Consider the following 19,004-nt stretch of genomic DNA (forward strand, 5'->3'; position numbering starts at 1 on the left):
AATAAATCAAAAAACGAAAATCAATGAAAATCAATGAAGAAATTTTTGCACATAGTGGAACATTTTATTAATTTATTAAAAATAATTTAGTTTTAGTTGTTTGTTTCTTGCTTTAAAAATTATTTATTTCAACCCATAATTTTTTCAAATAATGTGAAAGCAAACAAAGAAAAAGTAACAAAATGCATGTATTTCTAGCTTACAATATTTCCAATTTAATGATAAGAATAATGAGAGGAACCATTACACTTAATACACAACTGTGAATTATGTATTATTTAATTTTCAAAAAATCATTTTCAAAAATATATATTATCATGAAATTTAATATTTTATAATAATACATATATACATAGATACATGTGTGTGTATATTGATGGTAGAATGTAAAATATTGGTACAAAAATCAATTATGGATAAAGACATATATCGAATTTTATGAAAAGACAGTTTAGTATTTCATAATATGTATTGTATCATATTTTTATACTACTAAGTACATGATTCAAATAACACTACAAATGTTTTCCTTTTTATAAAATTCGTTCACTGCATTACTCAATTTTAATTAAGTGAATGATACTGTTTCAAATGTCTGGAAACAATAAAAGATAAATTTTAAAAAATACTCTAAAATATACAAATTCTCATCTTTATGCTAAATTACACAATCACGATATGGTTACATGGAAATCATGGAGATGATAATTCAATCATAAGAAGGATTTTTGAAGTATAATTGGATAAATAAAGATGGTTCAAGTTCTCGTTCTAAACACAATCCAAGTCAATTTTAATCGTGGATCAATGTTTGATAATTTATTTATGACAAAAGTTAAATTCTTGTACCCATTCATAGTCTTGCCATCAGAAATTAATCAAAAAGCAAAGGCTGATAGACAACATTTAAGAGAACTTAACACAACATGGCATGTTTTATCACAATTTGACTTATGTTATTCAAAGTAACTTTTAGAACAGACATGACACAACAACAATTAAATTTGCAAAACATGCTGAATCTCTGGTTTGAGTTGAATTCATCATCTAGCAACCCTTATATATATATATATATATATTTATATATATACAAAATTAATCATTCAAGATTTTGACAGGTATTCTGTGTGTTCATATTGTTTTTGTACCCCATGTTGTGAGTGCTCCATGTGTGAATTTATGGGTGCAACCATACATATGATTTTTGAAGATCTTACTTTTAAAGCTGTAAAAATAAACCTTATTGAGATGTGAAGAAATTAGTTGTTCAAATCTTAATCACATTTTTTATTTAAAATAGATAGATATATAAATAGATGCGAATTTTAAATATGATGAGTCGTAACATTAAAATTTAATTAAAAAATGCCCATAAATGTGTTCTAGACTTTTTGCTAGGTATAAAAACACTCAAATTACAACAATTTTTCAAGTGTTTCACAGTTGAACTGCAAGTTACTTAAATCGTTTCTCTTTTTTTTTTCTTTTTTTCTTTTTTTTTTGGTAAATGTTCTGTGTGGAATTTTAGTGAAAACGATTTAAAACCTGTTATGTAAAAATGACCATTTGATTCAATCCCAGTTATTCAACAACACCGTGGCTTCAAATCATGCTTGCAAAATAGGAAAATTGGTATCCAATACGACAGTTAATTGAAACGTATTATTAAAAGAAATCATGATACAAAAATTATACAATATCTTATACCCTTTTTTATACTCTTACAAGAACACATGTTTGCCATAACTTATTTACCATTTTATTTTTTTATTTTTTTCTCAATGAAAGAGACTCTTCCAAAAAATGCATCCTCCTCTAATCTAATAATGCATCAACATTAATTTAAAAAATATATATAAATAAACAAAACCCTACAATCAAATATTTTCCACACAAAAAGGTCTAAGGAACGAGGAGAACGCGACCGTTCCCAACCCTCAAAACCCTAGAATCCTGCAGCGTTCCCTTCAACCCCACGTTGCGGGGAACAGAAAATCATTCATGTGTTGCTGCTGGGCGAATGAGGACCCGTTCCCCTCGATTTCTTCGAAGGGAAACATAACTCCCTGGGCACCACGTCGGGAACGCTGTGCAGGTTCCCAAGAGAACGTTACGACGTCCGAGTTGATGGGAACAAAGTGGAACGGCGGTTAGCGACAGTTAGAGAACGTTGCGGGGATCTGGGGCACGTCGCACGTTCCCCACACATGGACACCTCCCCTCCTCCCACTTCCGACGTGGCAGTCGACGTGGCTCGGGCCCCGGCGCTGAACGCGGGTGGTGTGGTGACCGGCTTCGGCGTCTCCGGAACTTAATCCGGATATCAACATTGCGTTGTTGCCGGGAATTGTTTTCACAACAAAATTCTCCTGTTTAGTGTGGGCATTAAAAGCATGTGAATTTTTTTGCTGCTGTGATTTTTTGTTAAATGATAAAATACTAGTTTCCCGTTTAAAAAAAATAATAATAAGAAAATTCAGGTTCTTTCCGAAAGAATCACCTGCATACTTGATAAAGTTTGACCCAACCAATCATTTAGATCGTGTAAAAAGCCAGTAATCATATTTGCAGTGTTTGTTAAAACTATATTTACACCATCAATACAATAACGAGATAAAATTTTAACAGTCCATCAAAATGTAAATAAATCAAGGTCTCTTCTGTTGGTCAATTTTTAAGTAAATATTTAAAACTGAATGTATAAATTTTGAACTGTATTATATATATACACTTTAAAAATTGTATAAAAAATAAGATGGTTCATTACAAAATCTTGAATTTGAAAGAAGATTTTGTGCAAAAACTTTGTGATCATCTTATCACAGACAGTCGTAACTTTGCACATAATTTTGGTTTCGATATTGATAATTCAATAACAAACCTACTTTATAATTCAAATTTATTATTGTTCAATTATTACAACACAATACTCCTTACAAAAATGTGGAATTACGTAAAAACTATCAATTTCTCTCCTTCACATAATAAGAAAGGATGATTTTAGCATAAAAAATAATGTAGTTATAATTAGATGACATAAATAAAAGGAAAGTTTGACCGTAGTTGTTTTTTGTGTATTGTCAACTAGATTATTAATTTCAGTTCGCTATAGATGATTTAAAGTGGAAGAGTAATAGTTAATGCTTGCACATAATTCAAAAAGAAGATCTGAAATGTTTGACATGAAGAATATTCCAAAAATCAAATAATTAAATATAATTCACATAACTATTTATATTTAATGGCCGAAGTATGTATTAATTATGGGAATCCAAAAAGCCCATTATGCAGTCATGTATCTTTTGTTATAAATTAAGTATTCAATAATGAAATTTATTTTGGAAAATGATACTTTGAGAAAAAGTTCTTGATCAACTAGGAGGACATCACTTTGCAAATCTGCTAAATCAATTTCAAAAAACATAAAATTATATACAGGGTAGAAATGAAAATAAATTTATTCACATGTGTAAATGTTTATTTTTTATTCAACAATACTCATTGTAAGAGGTGATAAATTGATTTACTCTCTCATGAGTTGGGTTAAAAAACATTACACACATTTTTAAAACAAAAAATAAATAAATAAACAAGCGTTCTCTGATCTTAATTTTAGTATATATATATGTATGTATGTATGTTTTGGTGACATGATTTTACTTCCAAATTTATATATATATATATATATATATAGAGAGAGAGAGAGAGAGGGCTTTTAGTAAAAATACATCAATATGATGGAATGTGTAACTAATCAAATTCATGTTGTACACACTTATCAAAAATAAATAAAAGTACAATATATATATATACATAAAAACTCTTTCATGCTATATTAGATGTTTGAATATAACATCTCTGCACACTATTTAACTCAGAATGTAGAATTATATATTCGTATTAATGGTATCAAATTTTACCCTCATTACAATGATGCAATTTGCTCAATTATTTACGGTTACAAAAATAAAAATAAAAATAAAATCTTTGAACTGTTGTCAATTTCAAAACTTAGATAAAGTTTTTAGTTTGAACCTGCTGGTTTCTAGTGTTATTTTAAGAATGTACACGAAAATAAAAATAGATTAAATAATGATAAAACTGATCAATGTTTTTGAGTTGTGCCTTCATGATTAGTCAAGGTGATTCAATTACAAGCTTGTCTCCTAAGGCTAACAAAGTTTATTAATCTTACATCAAATTTCCCCTTCATTGGCATGAGGAATTAGAGATAACCAATTTGTCATGATTTGAATTTGATAACTATGAGATAGCAATGAAAATGTTGTTTTCCATGACACTCTAATAAAGCAACCTTAAAAAAGGTTTGTGTGATGTATTACATGAGAGTTTACATGACATTGGCTACACCTTCACATCCTTGTAACAAATATTCCAAGGAGATTACAATGCACAAATTCGAAAATAATTTAAAGTAGTTGCAAGTTTGAATTCATGTTGTTGTATTTGTTTTTTGGTTTGTTTGTTTGTTCTCTTAAAATTACAAATAGATTGACAATGCATGTGATAATAAGTACCTCAGCAAAAATCTACAATTCTTGTATAATTGAATACTTCAAGTAAGAAATGTATAATTTTGATTCACAATATTGGGTTTTAACAAGGCACACAACTTAAATATTGTAAAAAGATATGTGTGCGTATATATATATATATATATATATATGATTATGTGTGAATTTCACAATACTTAAAAGGTACAAAAATTACATCATCTAATTATGAATTGAGTAATTTTAAATAGTTATCAACTGATGTTTTCATGAACAAATAAGAGAACACAATATGAATAGAAGTTGTTCAATTATATATTCATTGCAATGGTCAGCGAGTAGTGTTTGACTATTGTAGCCTACCAACATGTGGAACAGCTCAACAAATCAATAAAAGTGTTCATATTTTAGATGAATCTTAGTGGACAAGTAAGATCTAAGTGAACTTATAATACTTTATTATTCGTTCATTTATTTTGTTGAACGTTTCGATTGTGCCTGAAATAAATGAAGTCCTCTTCAAGCAGTTGGATGTTCCTTTTAATGCATTTTCATGATAATATACATATATATATATATATATATATATATGCACACACACGCACACATGTTTTAGGGCTTATGTTTAGTGCAATAATTGAGAGTTCAAATTGAAACTTTACATCGTTACGAAAGATTTTAAAACAGCCTTTTGAGAACCAAAAATCTTACCAAATTAGTGGGTGGAAATCGTTTTCCGAATCATGCCATGGTGAAGGCTACTTTTCTAGACCTACAGGCTAGTTTTCTTTTTACATTGATTTGCTTAAAAGGAATGCTTGATGTCCTAAATAACAAAGCTTGTGAGTGAAATAGAATACTTTTGGTACCACAGTCATGGTGAACTGTGTACTTCAGCATGTTTCGTTTATATAAAACACAGAATAGTAGTACCGACTATTTATACTCTCCACGCTTTACAACTCTAATCGTAAATATGAACATGTAAGATATATATATATATATATATATATTAGCGTGAGTCATTTTTAGACATTATATTTTTGTATAAAATTAATGATAGACAATCTGATATTTGATGATGTTTTATGCCAAGTTTCATTTTCATTTGTTTAAGGAAAATTATTTCACGAAATCCTTCCATAGTGTCTTTACTAGGGAATTTCACTTAGCATAGTTTTGTTTGGTTTGGCCTAAAAACAAACGTAACTAAGAACAAATTGTCTAAACATTTCTAACTTCTTTTGAAATAGCAAAAGCATCCATGTCTAATTTTTTGGCGAAAGAATTGACAATTTTTGATAAAATTGTAATTAGACACTTGATCGTAAAAAATAATAATACTATATATATATAGAATGAGCTCCAAAAGAATGTTTAAGATGTTGGAAATTATAATATTAGTACTTTTAAAAGCATGACTTGACAATAAACTCAAATATCATGGCTACTGCTTATGTCTTTTGAATTCTTCGTTCTTTTTTGTTTATTCACAAATATCATCACACACGTTCTACATTATTTAATTGACTATCAGATATGAAGAGACCATTCAACTTTAATTTTTGTTTTTTTATAACCCCTACAACAGGTACAAAAATATAGACACATTTATGAGTTTATTAAAAGCCAATATAACAATAATACAACGAAAATAACAATCCACATATCAATACCATTATATTTATATAGACTTATTTATTATTTATGATATATATAATTATGCTTTTACTCGATCCACAACTAATGCAACCATACATACATCTTGTTACTTATTATTATCACAACTATTATTAGTACTTGTAAAGTCCTATAATTGTTAAAACCTCAAACAAATATTTATCTCCAATAAGAAAAAAGGAGTACATGTGTATATTAATTAATTAATTAGTTTTGTATATGAAATTGGGAGAGGAACAAGAGAACAAGAGACACATGATCCAAGTGGGATAATTAAGGGGGGTTAGGTGGGGCTTAAATAACCAAATTCCCAACTTTATTTCAATATTACCACATCCAATCCTATTGCATTTCATTGTTGTATTTGCAAATAGGCCTCCTCTTTCTTCTTCAATCCACCACAAAGTATTTAGGTGAATGCCAACATTCCCATTTATTACCTTGTCTTCCACATGGCAATGAGGGGCAATCTTGGGAGCCAATGACTACCTCATCAAAGGAATCGATGAGAGGGGTCCGGGCCAATGGGATGATTCCAGGGCCGCCACGCAAGCAAACAAAGTGAGGAGGTGGCATTGTGGAGGGGGGGTATGGAGCCCAGGTGGGCAGCGTCCAGCTCAGCCTCAAGTTGGCCACGTAGGATCAATCCCCCTTTCCCTCTTTTCCCCTTCGAAAGGGCAGTTAGTTCAAATGCTTACCTAAAAGCCTCCTCAGCCCATGAGTCCCACTTATAACCGCCACGTGGGTATTGTGGAAAAAAATCGGAGTTTAGTGTTGATAACGATGGATGGATTCGTAAATTTCATTTGGATGAATGTTTTCATTCGTAAATGTCTTACATAGAAATTGGACCAAGTGAGTTGGGGCCTGGAATCATGGCAACTGCCCCTGCCCATGTGCTTGGGGTAATAGGGGGTCATCCCCATGACTCGGCTATGGAGACTGGGTTGCCTATACCCGAGTCAGCCTTGGAAGCTGCTCTACCGTTTTTCATCTGTTTCCCCCCAAACAGGCTCGCCGTGGACGATGAATGAATGAATATTCACTCAGATACCAAAAGTGATGATTCATATCGGTAGCGGCACTTTCTCATCCCTTTCTCTTGAAGTAGTTTCCTGTCACCTTGAACGCTCTTCATCAGCGATAGTTCTGTTCATCCATATTTACACATGCTTGTGTTTTCAATGGTTGCTCTGTCTTACCATGAATATTACCATTTGGGAAGGCACCTAGTTTGTTATGTTCATGGATAATACACAGAATAGTAACAATGAAATAACTAAATAAATAATGCCAATTTTTTTTAAGGTATATATATATATATATATATATGATGGAGGACGGAGAGGGTAGAATAATACAATTCATATCAACTTGTTGCACCTGCCGACACAAGAAAACAAATATTTAACAGTACATACATACATATTTATAATGAATACCATTCATGTGTGTGTGTGTATATATATTTGTACTCGTACATGCAATAAGATTGACTCATAAACCAAAAAAATAAATACACAATCATGCAATTGAGCTAGAATATGGTCCTCGTGAACAATTATTGGTGGAGAACTGTTAGTTGTCTTTGCCTATTTGCTAATATTTTTTTATAAACACTTACACCATGTTCACGCCTCTAAAACCCTATTTCCCCAACTCTACAGAAACAACAATAATCAAATTCATAAAGATTATTATATTATACACTGGTAAGCTTCTGTTTTTCTTGAACCCAATAAGCTCCCATTCAATCCATTGTTTACCGCCATCAACACAATTAAATCAAAAAATAAAAATAAAGTAACGCTTGCAAAGTTTGAAGCTTTGTCCTGTCATTGACCACAACTAATGCAATCTTGGAACATTCAAGTTACTTGTTCTATGTATAGGAATAAGGCTCAATTATGTGCTAAGTTTAAATATGGACCCAAAATGACTCATTATCACACCTACATTAATTGATTAGTGAAGCTTGCCATTTAAAATGCCGACTCACTTCACATCCCAAAAGACCTTGTCTCATCCACTCCCCCTTTCTCCCTTCCACTTCATCCTCATTACAAAACTTACATTCATCCACTCCAGCATTTCACCTTACTTTGTCTTTCTTCTTTATAATCCATGTATACAAAAATGGAAAAATAATATATGTAGGTATGTATATTATTAGAAGTCGTAGGATAATTAATTAGACATTGAATGTACGTTCAAAATGAACCTTGGGCTCCCACTAACTTTTTGAGTGGGTGCATGGTTTTGTCCACCACCAAGTCATAAAGAACAACCTATAAAACCCTCACCAACGAAATCCACTATTCCACATGGTCAACTAAACCCTACAATTTAGTGGCTCCTCTATCCACAATCGTTGACCATTTAATGAAGAAGAGTGCAAATGGTTTTGATTAATGAGAGAGATCTCGTGACCTTCATGGCTTCACAACATAGAAGGTAGTTGGGGACTCACTTTAAAGCGTTACTCAGGCTTTTTGGTACTTTGTGGGAGAATGAATGAAGAAAAGTTTCATCCTGTTCGATGATACATCCAAAAGGTGGTGACTGAATCAAACTTTTTCGATGGCTTTTTGGCCTTTTATTCGCCGCTTCATACACAGCTGGAGGGACCACGTGGAACGACAAGTGGTATGTCCAGTTGGATCCACGTGCGCAATCCACCTCACGAATCCAATGGGTGGCGTCCAGCTGGGTCCATGGACTCTTCTGATTGGTTGGACAGCGAGTCCAGCTAGGACAATTTCGCTACGACCCTTCCTCCTGAGGGCCACGAGAGACTTTTTCTCAGTTTTTTTTGTTTTGTTTTGTTTCGTTTCTTAATAAATAATTTAGGAAGTTCCTTTACGGAATAGCCCATGATTGAGGAGGTAGTTCCAGTTGACTTTTTCCACATGGAAATTCCCATAGGATGTTACTTTTTTTTAATATTATTTTTATTATTATTTCTTCCTTAACTGTTAACTCCTTTAGAGAAAGAAAAATAACAATTAATTCAATCTTTGAATTCTGCCCTGTATCACATTAAATTCAAAAAGCTCCTGCATACACATGCCTAGTTTTAAACAAAGAAAACAAAAGACAAAAAGCAAAAACTATTATTTTACTTTCTTACCATCAAAAGAAGTATTCAATAATATGGTGAATAATTGGTACATTGAAATTCAATTTCTACGTAAGTATGAATGTATTATTTGTTGTTTTTCCTCTTGGTGAGGAAATTAGCCCTTGGAATGATCATTCATGGTCTTAACCTCCTGTAGTCAATTTATTTTAATTTAATTTATTTTTTGCATAGTTTCAATCAAAATGTGTTCATCATGTAAAAATACTCTTCCTCAAGAATCATACAATGCTAGAATTTGGCCAACGAGATTGGCCAAGTTTAGGGGTCTGCTCTCTTATTATATTGTCACTCAAATCCAATAAGGAAAATGGGTTGGACTCAAGTTGGTTTGGACTTCAAAAATCAACTCTATGTGCATGTGGTGGGGAATAGAGTTTAAGAAGCATCTTTTTCTCCAAATGCTACTGGAAGGTGTATTAGGGTTTAGATTAGTTGGAGCTAGTCCATGAATGGATCCCCTACATGAGTGTATGCCCACCCATACTATCAATAAAAATTTTAAAAATTAGAAAACAAATAAGTAAAATAAATAAATTTCACTCCATGATGTGCATCATTTAGAGTTTGACAAATTTAAGAAGTGTATGTTATGTATGAATTTGGAAGGGGCAAAAAGAAAGTTAAAACATTGGGTGGGGGAGATCATCTGAAACCCTAATCCTTGCACGAGAATTCCATTCAAAGCATGAGGAATTGCATGAGTGTTCCTTGCTGTGAAATGACTTGCAGGAGGAAGACGAGGAAGACGAGGAGGGAGACGAAGCAGTAGATTTGCAGTAGGCAAATACGCAGCAAAGTGCTCGACAATGCGACCCTCACACGATTGCAGTGAGTCTGACTTGGACGAAGTCTGAACAGGGCGGTCTCCATCTCCAGCGAGAAGGGGGAAGACGAAGAAGATGCCTGGAGTACTTGAAGTAGGCCGAGGTGTGTGGGGGGTGAAAGACACGGGAAAAAGAAGAAGAGAAAAAAAAAAAAAAAAACAGAGCTCGGACCCAGTCCGATGGGGCTCCGGATTGTCGCTTGGCTCCCACAAACGGTCAGCGCGATGGATGCCGAACTGCTCGATTTCTTCACGGCTCTGCTCCGAGGGAGCAACCCAAGTTTAGGGTTTCACCTGCGCACCGAAGGGTGGGTGAGGAGTAAGTTCCATTTACGCCTGGAGGAATTTGTCTCCGTGGGTCCTCGAGTCAAGCCAGAATCTATGCCAATTCCTCCTCCCCCATAACTGTAATGCTCTGCTAACTTCGAGAAGCGTGCCTGAAAGTAGCTTCTGTAAATTAGCTCATAGTGTGTTAATGCAAACTTCCTGGAAGGAAATGGATGACGTCTACGCAGGATTCTTCGAATATGGTTGCCCTCCTGGGCTTCGTATTGCGTGACAGAGGATTTCACGGCCATGGAGTAGGCTTGCGAATGCGTCCATGTGGTAGTGTGGAGCCACCAGACTTTCAGTTCCATCGTATGGTGTTTGATCACGCGCCATGGAAATTAACCCCTTTCATCTAGATTCAGATTCATCTGACAAACACAACACAAGCCCTGCGTTCCTGAACTCAATTTCGAGGACTTATTCTATGTAAATATCGACAAATTTTCCGCAAGACATGCCATCTGCGTGCAGAGAGCTCCAGTCCTGTTCAGATGACAGTGAAATGTGCCTCCTATTGCAGGGTACCCTTCTCTCATTGAATTATTACCGGTGCTTGATGCAAAATCAGCTCAATCAGCAGTGCAAATTTAAGATTGAGGGGCATCATGCATGCCTTAAAAATTGTCCCATCCCTACCAAATGAGTTCCTTGCTTTGATAGAGCAATGTCAGATAACAATATCTGTACCGTACTTCCTACAACTTTGTCATCAGCTTCGGTGAACCTTTGCCGCGGTGTGAGTTTCAGATTGTATGACATTGATAACTCAATAGAAGGCTGGTTCAAAATGCAAACGAGATGCCTACAGGAAACCAGCTCTTGCCTTCAAACTTGTGTACTCAAGCATCAGTTCATAATACGATCTAGGTGTGAAGAGTACTTTGAGAGCGTCCGATTTTAAAGTTTCTTCAAAAGAGATACAATAACAGTATTGTCCGGTTGGAACTAGGCAAACAAGAAAGTTCTGCAAATTGAACATTAAAACACAATTACAATCCTTAACAGGTTGCCGAGCTCTCGGAGCTGCAAGCTGCCGTCCTGATATTAGGATGGAAGACCATGACACAAAAACCGAAGCACGTTTCCTCAAACATACCAAAGAAACTAATTCTAATCTTTCTGTATTCTGTAACCCAACTCTTGATCAAATGTGTTGCTCAAGAACCAGCAGCTGCAGAGCTGAATTTCTTGTCGGCAACTTAACAAGGTCCACATCCTCCGCGCCTCTCGAACTCCAAAAAGCCCAGCGAAGCGCTGGGAGTATAGCATAGAACTGTGCTTTCTGTTAGTATGCGAATGGTTACGGAACTTACAGCTTAATGGAGTTAATGCGCATAATTGAAGAGGAAGAGTGGAGTTCTACAGTACAATGCTGCTGCTGGCTACGACGGTGACACAGAAGTTCACGGGCAGATATCCATTACCTCAACATGTTCTCAATCTTATTAAATCTATCTTCACAGAATATGTCCTCGTCATTAGGACGATGCCCTGGAACAAAATTCTTCATCTGTGAACTCAGAGCGAAGCACTAAGAGAGGTTCTTGCAAATATGCAAGTTTTTTGCGCGTGTAAATTTTACTGCTTAACCTGCAAAATGAAAGAAACAGAAAAGCATGTGACGAACGATCATTCACCAAGCTTCAGAAAGCCAAGCATCAAACGATTGCATAAGCTTTGAGCAGTCTAAATCCACTGAGAAGATTTCAGGTCCATCACGTCGAAAATCTTAATTGAAAACCAGAGGGGTAAAGAGACGTTTAAAAATTTGAACACATTCTGCCTACTGAGTTGGCAGAGCCGTCCATGAACTAGGCCAATATTTCTGTGATGCTCTTGAAATTACGGCTTCAGAACTTCTTGTAAAAAGAAAAAAACGTTATGCAATCGTATTTGAGCGTCATTCTGAACAAGTGATGTCTGGACTCGAGTGTTTACCTGAGAGTACAAGAAGGTTCCGAAAATTGCAATGGCAGCACCCAAGGCATTGATGGGCAAGACTTTTGTGTGAAAGATGATGATCGAGGATACAATAACAGTGACACGCTTCATGGTATTACCGATGCTAAATGTGAGAGGAGAAATCTCGTTCAATGACATGTAAGACACTTGATTGTACAAGTGATAAAACACACTCTGTGCCACGACCCACCTGCATATCAACAATCGTCAGCTCAAGTAAAACATCAGCAGGATGCCCTCGCAACAATGCTGACATATCTACAGAAAACATGAAACATCTATCTGATCTTCAGTGAACGTTACATCTTTAAGGAACTGCAAAAATGACTCTTCAATATCTGTCGCATCAAACATACATCAGTTGATATAGAAGAAGGTTTTCGACTTCCCAAGGAGGAGATTTCAAAAGGTGGAACGATGACTTCACCATAAAATTTGGTTGCCATGGGCAAGTCGCGCTGCCTGCCAACCAGTTGTCCAAGCCTTGGGGCCCTCCACAGCAAAAGCAAAAGGCGTCAAGAATACGAGCGACATCATGCTGAGGCATGCGTAGTAGTTCATCCCCCCAACATTCTTGCCCTTGGACATTCCCTTCTTTGAGAAAATGTTACGGAATACGAAGGCAATGTTGGAGATCATAGCCCCTGCAAATCCTGTCAACCGGCAAAAATATAAACCAGCGATTACTCTCCAGAAGGTATCCCATATATTTGCAACCTAAAGAATTGATCCGTGAAGCAGCCACAGCAGCATATTAAAGCACGGAATGAAACAAGATCTAAGCAAGAGAGGAAACCTGTCATGTTAAAATTCAACTCTGTCGCGGCAGCTAAGCCACATCCACCTATAATTGGCAGGAGAGAGAGATATACTGGCAGAGGAAAATTCTCTCCGAAGACCAGTTTCTGGATGATTACACTAAATGCAGGTTCAGAACTTTTGATGATGTGTGTGAAAGATACTGCAACCTTCGACATGCTCACTGTCGCTGCCACATGACCAATTGTATGTGCTAGCGCTACCTGCATAGTGCACCGATTCAGTAATACATTCAACCAAGCTCATAGACATATCTCCAAATTTTTAATCTAGAAAAAATAATTAAAACAGAAACCTTTCCTGACTGTCGTCACCTCAATTATGTCAACAAGTATTGTCATGCGCTGACAGCTCATTACTCGAACCAATTGCAGAAATGCACATACAGGAACAATCAAAAACAGATGCAACAAAGGAGTTTGACACCCTAGCGCATACCGGGGCAAGGCTCTTCCAGAAGTCTGCATCCACCTCAGGTGGATCCACAATCTTTAGAGCCCACGAAATAAGCATTATCGCAGAACCAGCTGCCAGTGACAGTGTGGATGTCAACCAAGGCATAGGATACGCGTTCAACACCTTCTTGTTATAGATATTAAACACAACGTTTAAACCCCACCAGACGGCAAAATAGGTCCCAATTTTCAATCTGTGCGCTGCATCAGACTTGGCCACCGCAGCTGTATCAACCTTCGGAGTTTCGTCGGAATGAGCATCTGACGAGTCTGCACCAGAGGCTTGTGCAGCGATTCGCAAAACGGGTGACTTTTTTACAAGTTCTCCTTTCTTAGTAATAGGTGCTAGACGCAACGACAGACCACTAAAAAAAGGGCAGGAGCTCAAGCTGCTTGAAGAAACTGATGTTTTGAGAAATATTTTGGTCGATGCAACCCGCGCATTGTGGGTGCTGACACGAGAAAACACACTCTGCAAATGAGCAACAGGTTGGACCGAGGAGCCGCCGATGTAGCACCGCACAAAGTCAGAGCTGCTTGTAGAGACCATGCTGGATAACGTAAATGAATCCATGACGATGGACTTTGGTCTATACAGGCTAGCTTAGGCTAACTTCCTCCTCCTTGTTGATGTGTTTTCTTCTCCACAGAGGAGGTCTGTGGACATTATCAAGCATAGAGATAAGTCAAATTTCGAGATGGAAATGCATTAACCATTTGCTGTCCTAGAACCGAAGTGGTCCTGTCATTTGATTGTAGTGTGTCACTAGAAATTCCCATTACATTCTGATAGTCCACAATGCACCCAAGATCTCATAGTTCTACGTGGAAATCAAGCACTCCAACAATGACAGACAGGAAGACTCCGCAATGCACAAAACCAGACTGTCAGAATTCAACAAAAAACACTACTGGAAGATGTTCTTCTGCAGAGGGTAGGCTTCTATGTTTTTCGAAAGTAACAATTTTCAACAAAGAAAACCAAATTAGGATTTGAAGACCGTTAGACAGGTAAATTTACAAAAAATATTCTTCACATGCTTTTTCATTTCCGACGGTCTAAGGAAACGGCCACATTCCCCATAGCGAACCCACTCTTTCACACGTGAAGACTCACAAAAAAATTCACCAAATTGATAGGACCCGCTGGAAGGAATTCAATGCCATGATCAATCGAACATAGACTGTCCCGAATCGTTCAGTGATTTCAAAATTCAAATGAACAGAATGATTCCACATTCATCGGTGGGTTTGTTTGTGCGTTATTGAACACGACTAAACAAGATCGGGAAAAAACAAATAAAACACAACCCACGCACAGAGACCGTAGAAGAAATAATACCAGTTTGAAACTCCTGAACATGTACATTCTTTCATACTGACACTGCACAAACTATAGAGAATCAGGTCATTACTGACGAGTTCCCGCGAGTTCAAGTTCAGCTTCCAGCAGTCACGCCACTCCTACAAGTCACTACTAAGCTGAAATTTATACACTCAGATGACGTAGACCAATCTCCACAGTTCAAGTGCATCAGGAAGACATAAATCTGTAGCCAACTCATCGTCCGCAATGTGCAGCGAAGTCGATCACTGAAACTGTCCACCTCCAATTCCTCACACAGCCACGAACTACACCGAAAATGGCAACTGACCCATAATCAATCGACTCGCGATCATCCCTCCTCAACAAAAATAACAATAAGAAAAAAGAAAAAAGAAACACACCATAACAACAACACTCACCAACGCACCGATGTGCCTCGGAATTCCGAACCCACCACACCTCCTTCATCAACAAACTGTCGCACACCACAAACATCACCACCGAGTTCAAGACCTCACCCAATTGCAGCAAAACCACGACGACAACGCCACGGAACTCCCTGTCAGTCACCGATCCATGAAAGCCCCCCCACAAAAAAACCTCACAAAGCCTGAAAAAACTCACCAGACCACCAATTCTCTCGAGGTAAACTGCCACCTGATCGTATTTCGGAGCGGTCTCTTCTACGGCGAATGCACGCAATCGAGAATTCAAGGCTGTGCCGAAGAGTCCAGCAAGCAATTGATGCACGATCGATGACAACCTCGCAGCTCTCCCAACGGCTCAAGTCCACTGTGAACAGTTGCCTTCGGTCTCGGGCAGAGGGTAGCGGGCAGACAAAAACTTCAAACATTCCCCCAAGGTCTTGTTATATATTGTTATTTTTGTATTATTTTTTAGGTCAGTTGCCCTTGCCCGATAAATTTTGCCCATTTCGAAACCTAGGATGCCTCTAGGGTTGCCCCTTCGACCGAAAGGTTAATTCTCACTACTGTTATCATTCGCGGTGTGAACGGGGTTTTTATTATTATTATTATTATTATTATTCTTGTATAGCTTATTTAAGGCCTCGAGTGGAGGTTTCACACCACTAGATTGGGAAGTCGTTTCACACTGCGAAGATGGTTCACTTTGTTAATTTTAAATTTATTGTTTTCTCCTTTATTCATTCCAAAGGGTGAGATCATCAAAATTAATCATAATACTTTGTGTTTCGGGCATAAATGTACCGATAGTCTTAACTTTTAGAAGATACAATTTTCAAAAGAAAGATATACCATATTATTTTGTTATAAGTGCAATTTAATTCTAAATAGTGAATTTCACACATGAACTTTAATAGTTTAATGTTATTTTCTATGCTATAAAAAGATAGTATCAGCATAATTACTTGTGTACATGTAGTTAACATTTCATTTTATTCTACATTTTAGCTAAAATTGACTGTGTTGGTTTTGAGAATTTATTTCCAACCACATGGAATCAGTACTATTAAATTTATTTTTGAGCAAAATGTTTTTACAAAGGGTTATTCTTAACAATACTTTCATTGTTCAATAGTTGTGATATGATACTTGTGTATATATATATATATATATATATATATATATTATTGGATAGAATTACTGTAGTTTTTGGTAAACTTTTCAAACAAATTCTATTTTGTAGTTATATAAAGAAAATAAAAACATATTATTGGTATATTTGTTGGACATCTAAACTTTAGTTAAAACATCAATGTATGTAATTGCTTTCTATGTGTGCACAAAAAAAAAAAAAAAAAATCAAGAGATTTTTTTTTTTTTTTTTTTTTTTTTTAAAAACTAATCTTGAAACATAGATTAATTTTGTTTAAATCTTAAGTTGTTGATCATTTTAAACATTGATTTTAATAATAAAAAATTGAGGTGGTTCAAGCATAATTGATCTATTAAAAATATATAATTATTTTATCAAGTCATACAAAAGTAAATCTAACTTTAGAAGATTTAATTAAAAATATTTATTTTTTATTTTAAATTGAAGAAAAATAGATATATAGATGGATATTGATGAATTTTATTAGGAAAAAAAAACAAATTTGGTATTAACAATAATTAGGCTTTCTTTACATTTCTTAGAGATTTGTGTGTTTTTCTTAGAAAATAAAACACAACTACATAGAATGAAAATTCAAAAAATATCTTGAATTATTAAAGTCATATAAAACTCCTCAATTAAAGTTAGAATGAAAGTTGGAAAAAAAGTTGAATTATACATTATACCAAAACCTATGCAATGTTTCTTAGTTGGTTGTTCCAAGTCATGAAGATTGTCCTACCAAAAGTATTATTATTAATAGAATACCACAAGAGAATTGACTTTTCTTCTAACAATATCATTCTTTCCATCTTCAACCAAAAAAGCTTTGAAATTCCAAAACTACATTTATAATTTATAATAAAAACTACATTTGCCTTGAGCATTAATAAATCTCAAATCCAATTATTGCAAAATGTGAATGTAAACCTTCAAATGTTTAATATTTATGCACGACCAATTTTATGTAACCCTATTCCCAATGCAAGTCTCCACATCGTCAGTCAATATGCATGAGAGTAGAGATTTTGTGGCTGTGTTGTGCATCTTCACAATTTTTTGATCATCTCAACATTTTTGTGTTTTGCGATGTTTGATAGTTATTTTACTCTTTGTTTCAACTACAAGGCTTGATCTGGCAAGCAGGCCAATTTGAATTACCAATCAACATTTGCCAATGGAGTGGTGTGATATATTATTAGGGTTTCATCTGTCGATATTTACAACAGATGTGTCGGAGGTTCCTTCAGCTCGTGTCGAAATTCGTGGTTATCCGGATGAGGGGTTGGTTATGCTGTTGGGCGAACCTCGTCTCGTGGGTTGTTTTTTTTGTTTTTTTGGTTTTTTGTCTTCAGTTGACCAAAGACGTCTCTCAATCAATCGAATGAAGAACGTGATCTGAATCTTAGAATTTGATGCAAGTGCTTCTGTAGGGCACCCATTTGATCATTTGAAGCAGCCTGTGGGTAACTCTGCGAAGTGTGTGTGTGGAGTGTGTGGAGCAGAGCATTATTTTCCGTCTGACGCTCTCGTTGCAGTCTGGACCACTGTCGTATTAGACCCCAACCATGATCTGGAGGGTTCTTCTAAACCTAAGAATCACATGACAAAGTTGAATAAGCTTTGCAATTTTGAAGGATCCACTGAGCACGTCGATGGATTCGTAGTTTTCCACGCTTTTTGGTCGAAACTAGACCATGGTCTTTGGTAATTTTTTTAATAAGTTTATATCTTTGGCTAGTTCTGATATCATGCACCATTTATTTTGCTGGTGAAAGACATCACATTTCGAACTATTTTTGTCCTAAATTGCAATTATTACTCATAAAGTCTAGTATTTAATGTATTAAGCAAGTATCATTGTTTGGGAGGTTTTACAATATTTAATGTATTAATCAAGTATCATTGTTTGGGAGATACATGGCATGAATGATGCTGAGTTTTGAATTTAGTTATGCAAGACCCACTTGCACAAGTAATTTTTAAAAATTTCTTTATAAAATTTTGAAAAGAAGTATCAAAAAATACTACAAATAAAATTTTAAGTTAAATAAACATGTATGTTATTATTGTTACAATCAAGATTTGAATTGACACATTTAATTTTACAATAAAAAATAGATGGATTCACTCCGTAGTCTCATTTCACTTTAAACCATATCCAAAATCAAATCATTCAAAAAATAACTATTCTTTACCAAGTGAGGACCCTACAAAATCAATGTCTTGAACCATGACCTTTCAAAGCGAGCAACCATGTAAAACAAATGTTCATAAAACCGTGTAAAAAGAATCGCTTCGTCATGAAACATGAATGCATGATGCTATGCCCATCTTTAATATGTCAAAATAGACCGTTAGTACATTGTCATAG

The 19,004-nt window shown here is 35.4% G+C and overlaps 1 protein-coding gene across 9 annotated transcripts; it reads right to left on the bottom strand.

Moving 5' to 3' along the window:
• Window positions 1-11,428: 11,428 nt before the first annotated feature.
• On the bottom strand, window positions 11,429-15,800 carry LOC112273592 (glucose-6-phosphate/phosphate translocator 1, chloroplastic). Of its 9 annotated transcripts, none has more exons than XR_016498924.1 (8): window positions 15,677-15,800; window positions 15,472-15,527; window positions 13,709-14,382; window positions 13,248-13,473; window positions 12,879-13,104; window positions 12,428-12,641; window positions 11,914-12,079; window positions 11,429-11,743 (listed from the first exon to the last, which is right to left on the bottom strand). XR_016498924.1 is itself a non-coding variant. In XM_024502533.3 (7 exons), exons 3-7 carry the CDS (start codon window positions 14,297-14,299, stop codon window positions 12,068-12,070), a joined length of 1,269 nt encoding a protein of 422 aa, XP_024358301.1. In that variant the 5' UTR covers window positions 14,300-14,382; window positions 15,480-15,527; window positions 15,677-15,800; the 3' UTR covers window positions 11,429-12,067. The 9 variants fall into 9 exon arrangements, 5 of the variants coding, with proteins under 5 accessions (XP_024358301.1, XP_024358298.1, XP_024358299.1 ...); XR_016498925.1 differs by having other exon boundaries at window positions 15,454-15,527; XR_016498926.1 differs by lacking the exon at window positions 15,472-15,527.
• Window positions 15,801-19,004: the final 3,204 nt, after the last annotated feature.

Source organism: Physcomitrium patens, chromosome 20, assembly GCF_059467195.1.
Source record: "Physcomitrium patens ecotype Gransden chromosome 20, ASM5946719v1, whole genome shotgun sequence".
Lineage (NCBI taxonomy): Eukaryota > Viridiplantae > Streptophyta > Bryopsida > Funariales > Funariaceae > Physcomitrium > Physcomitrium patens.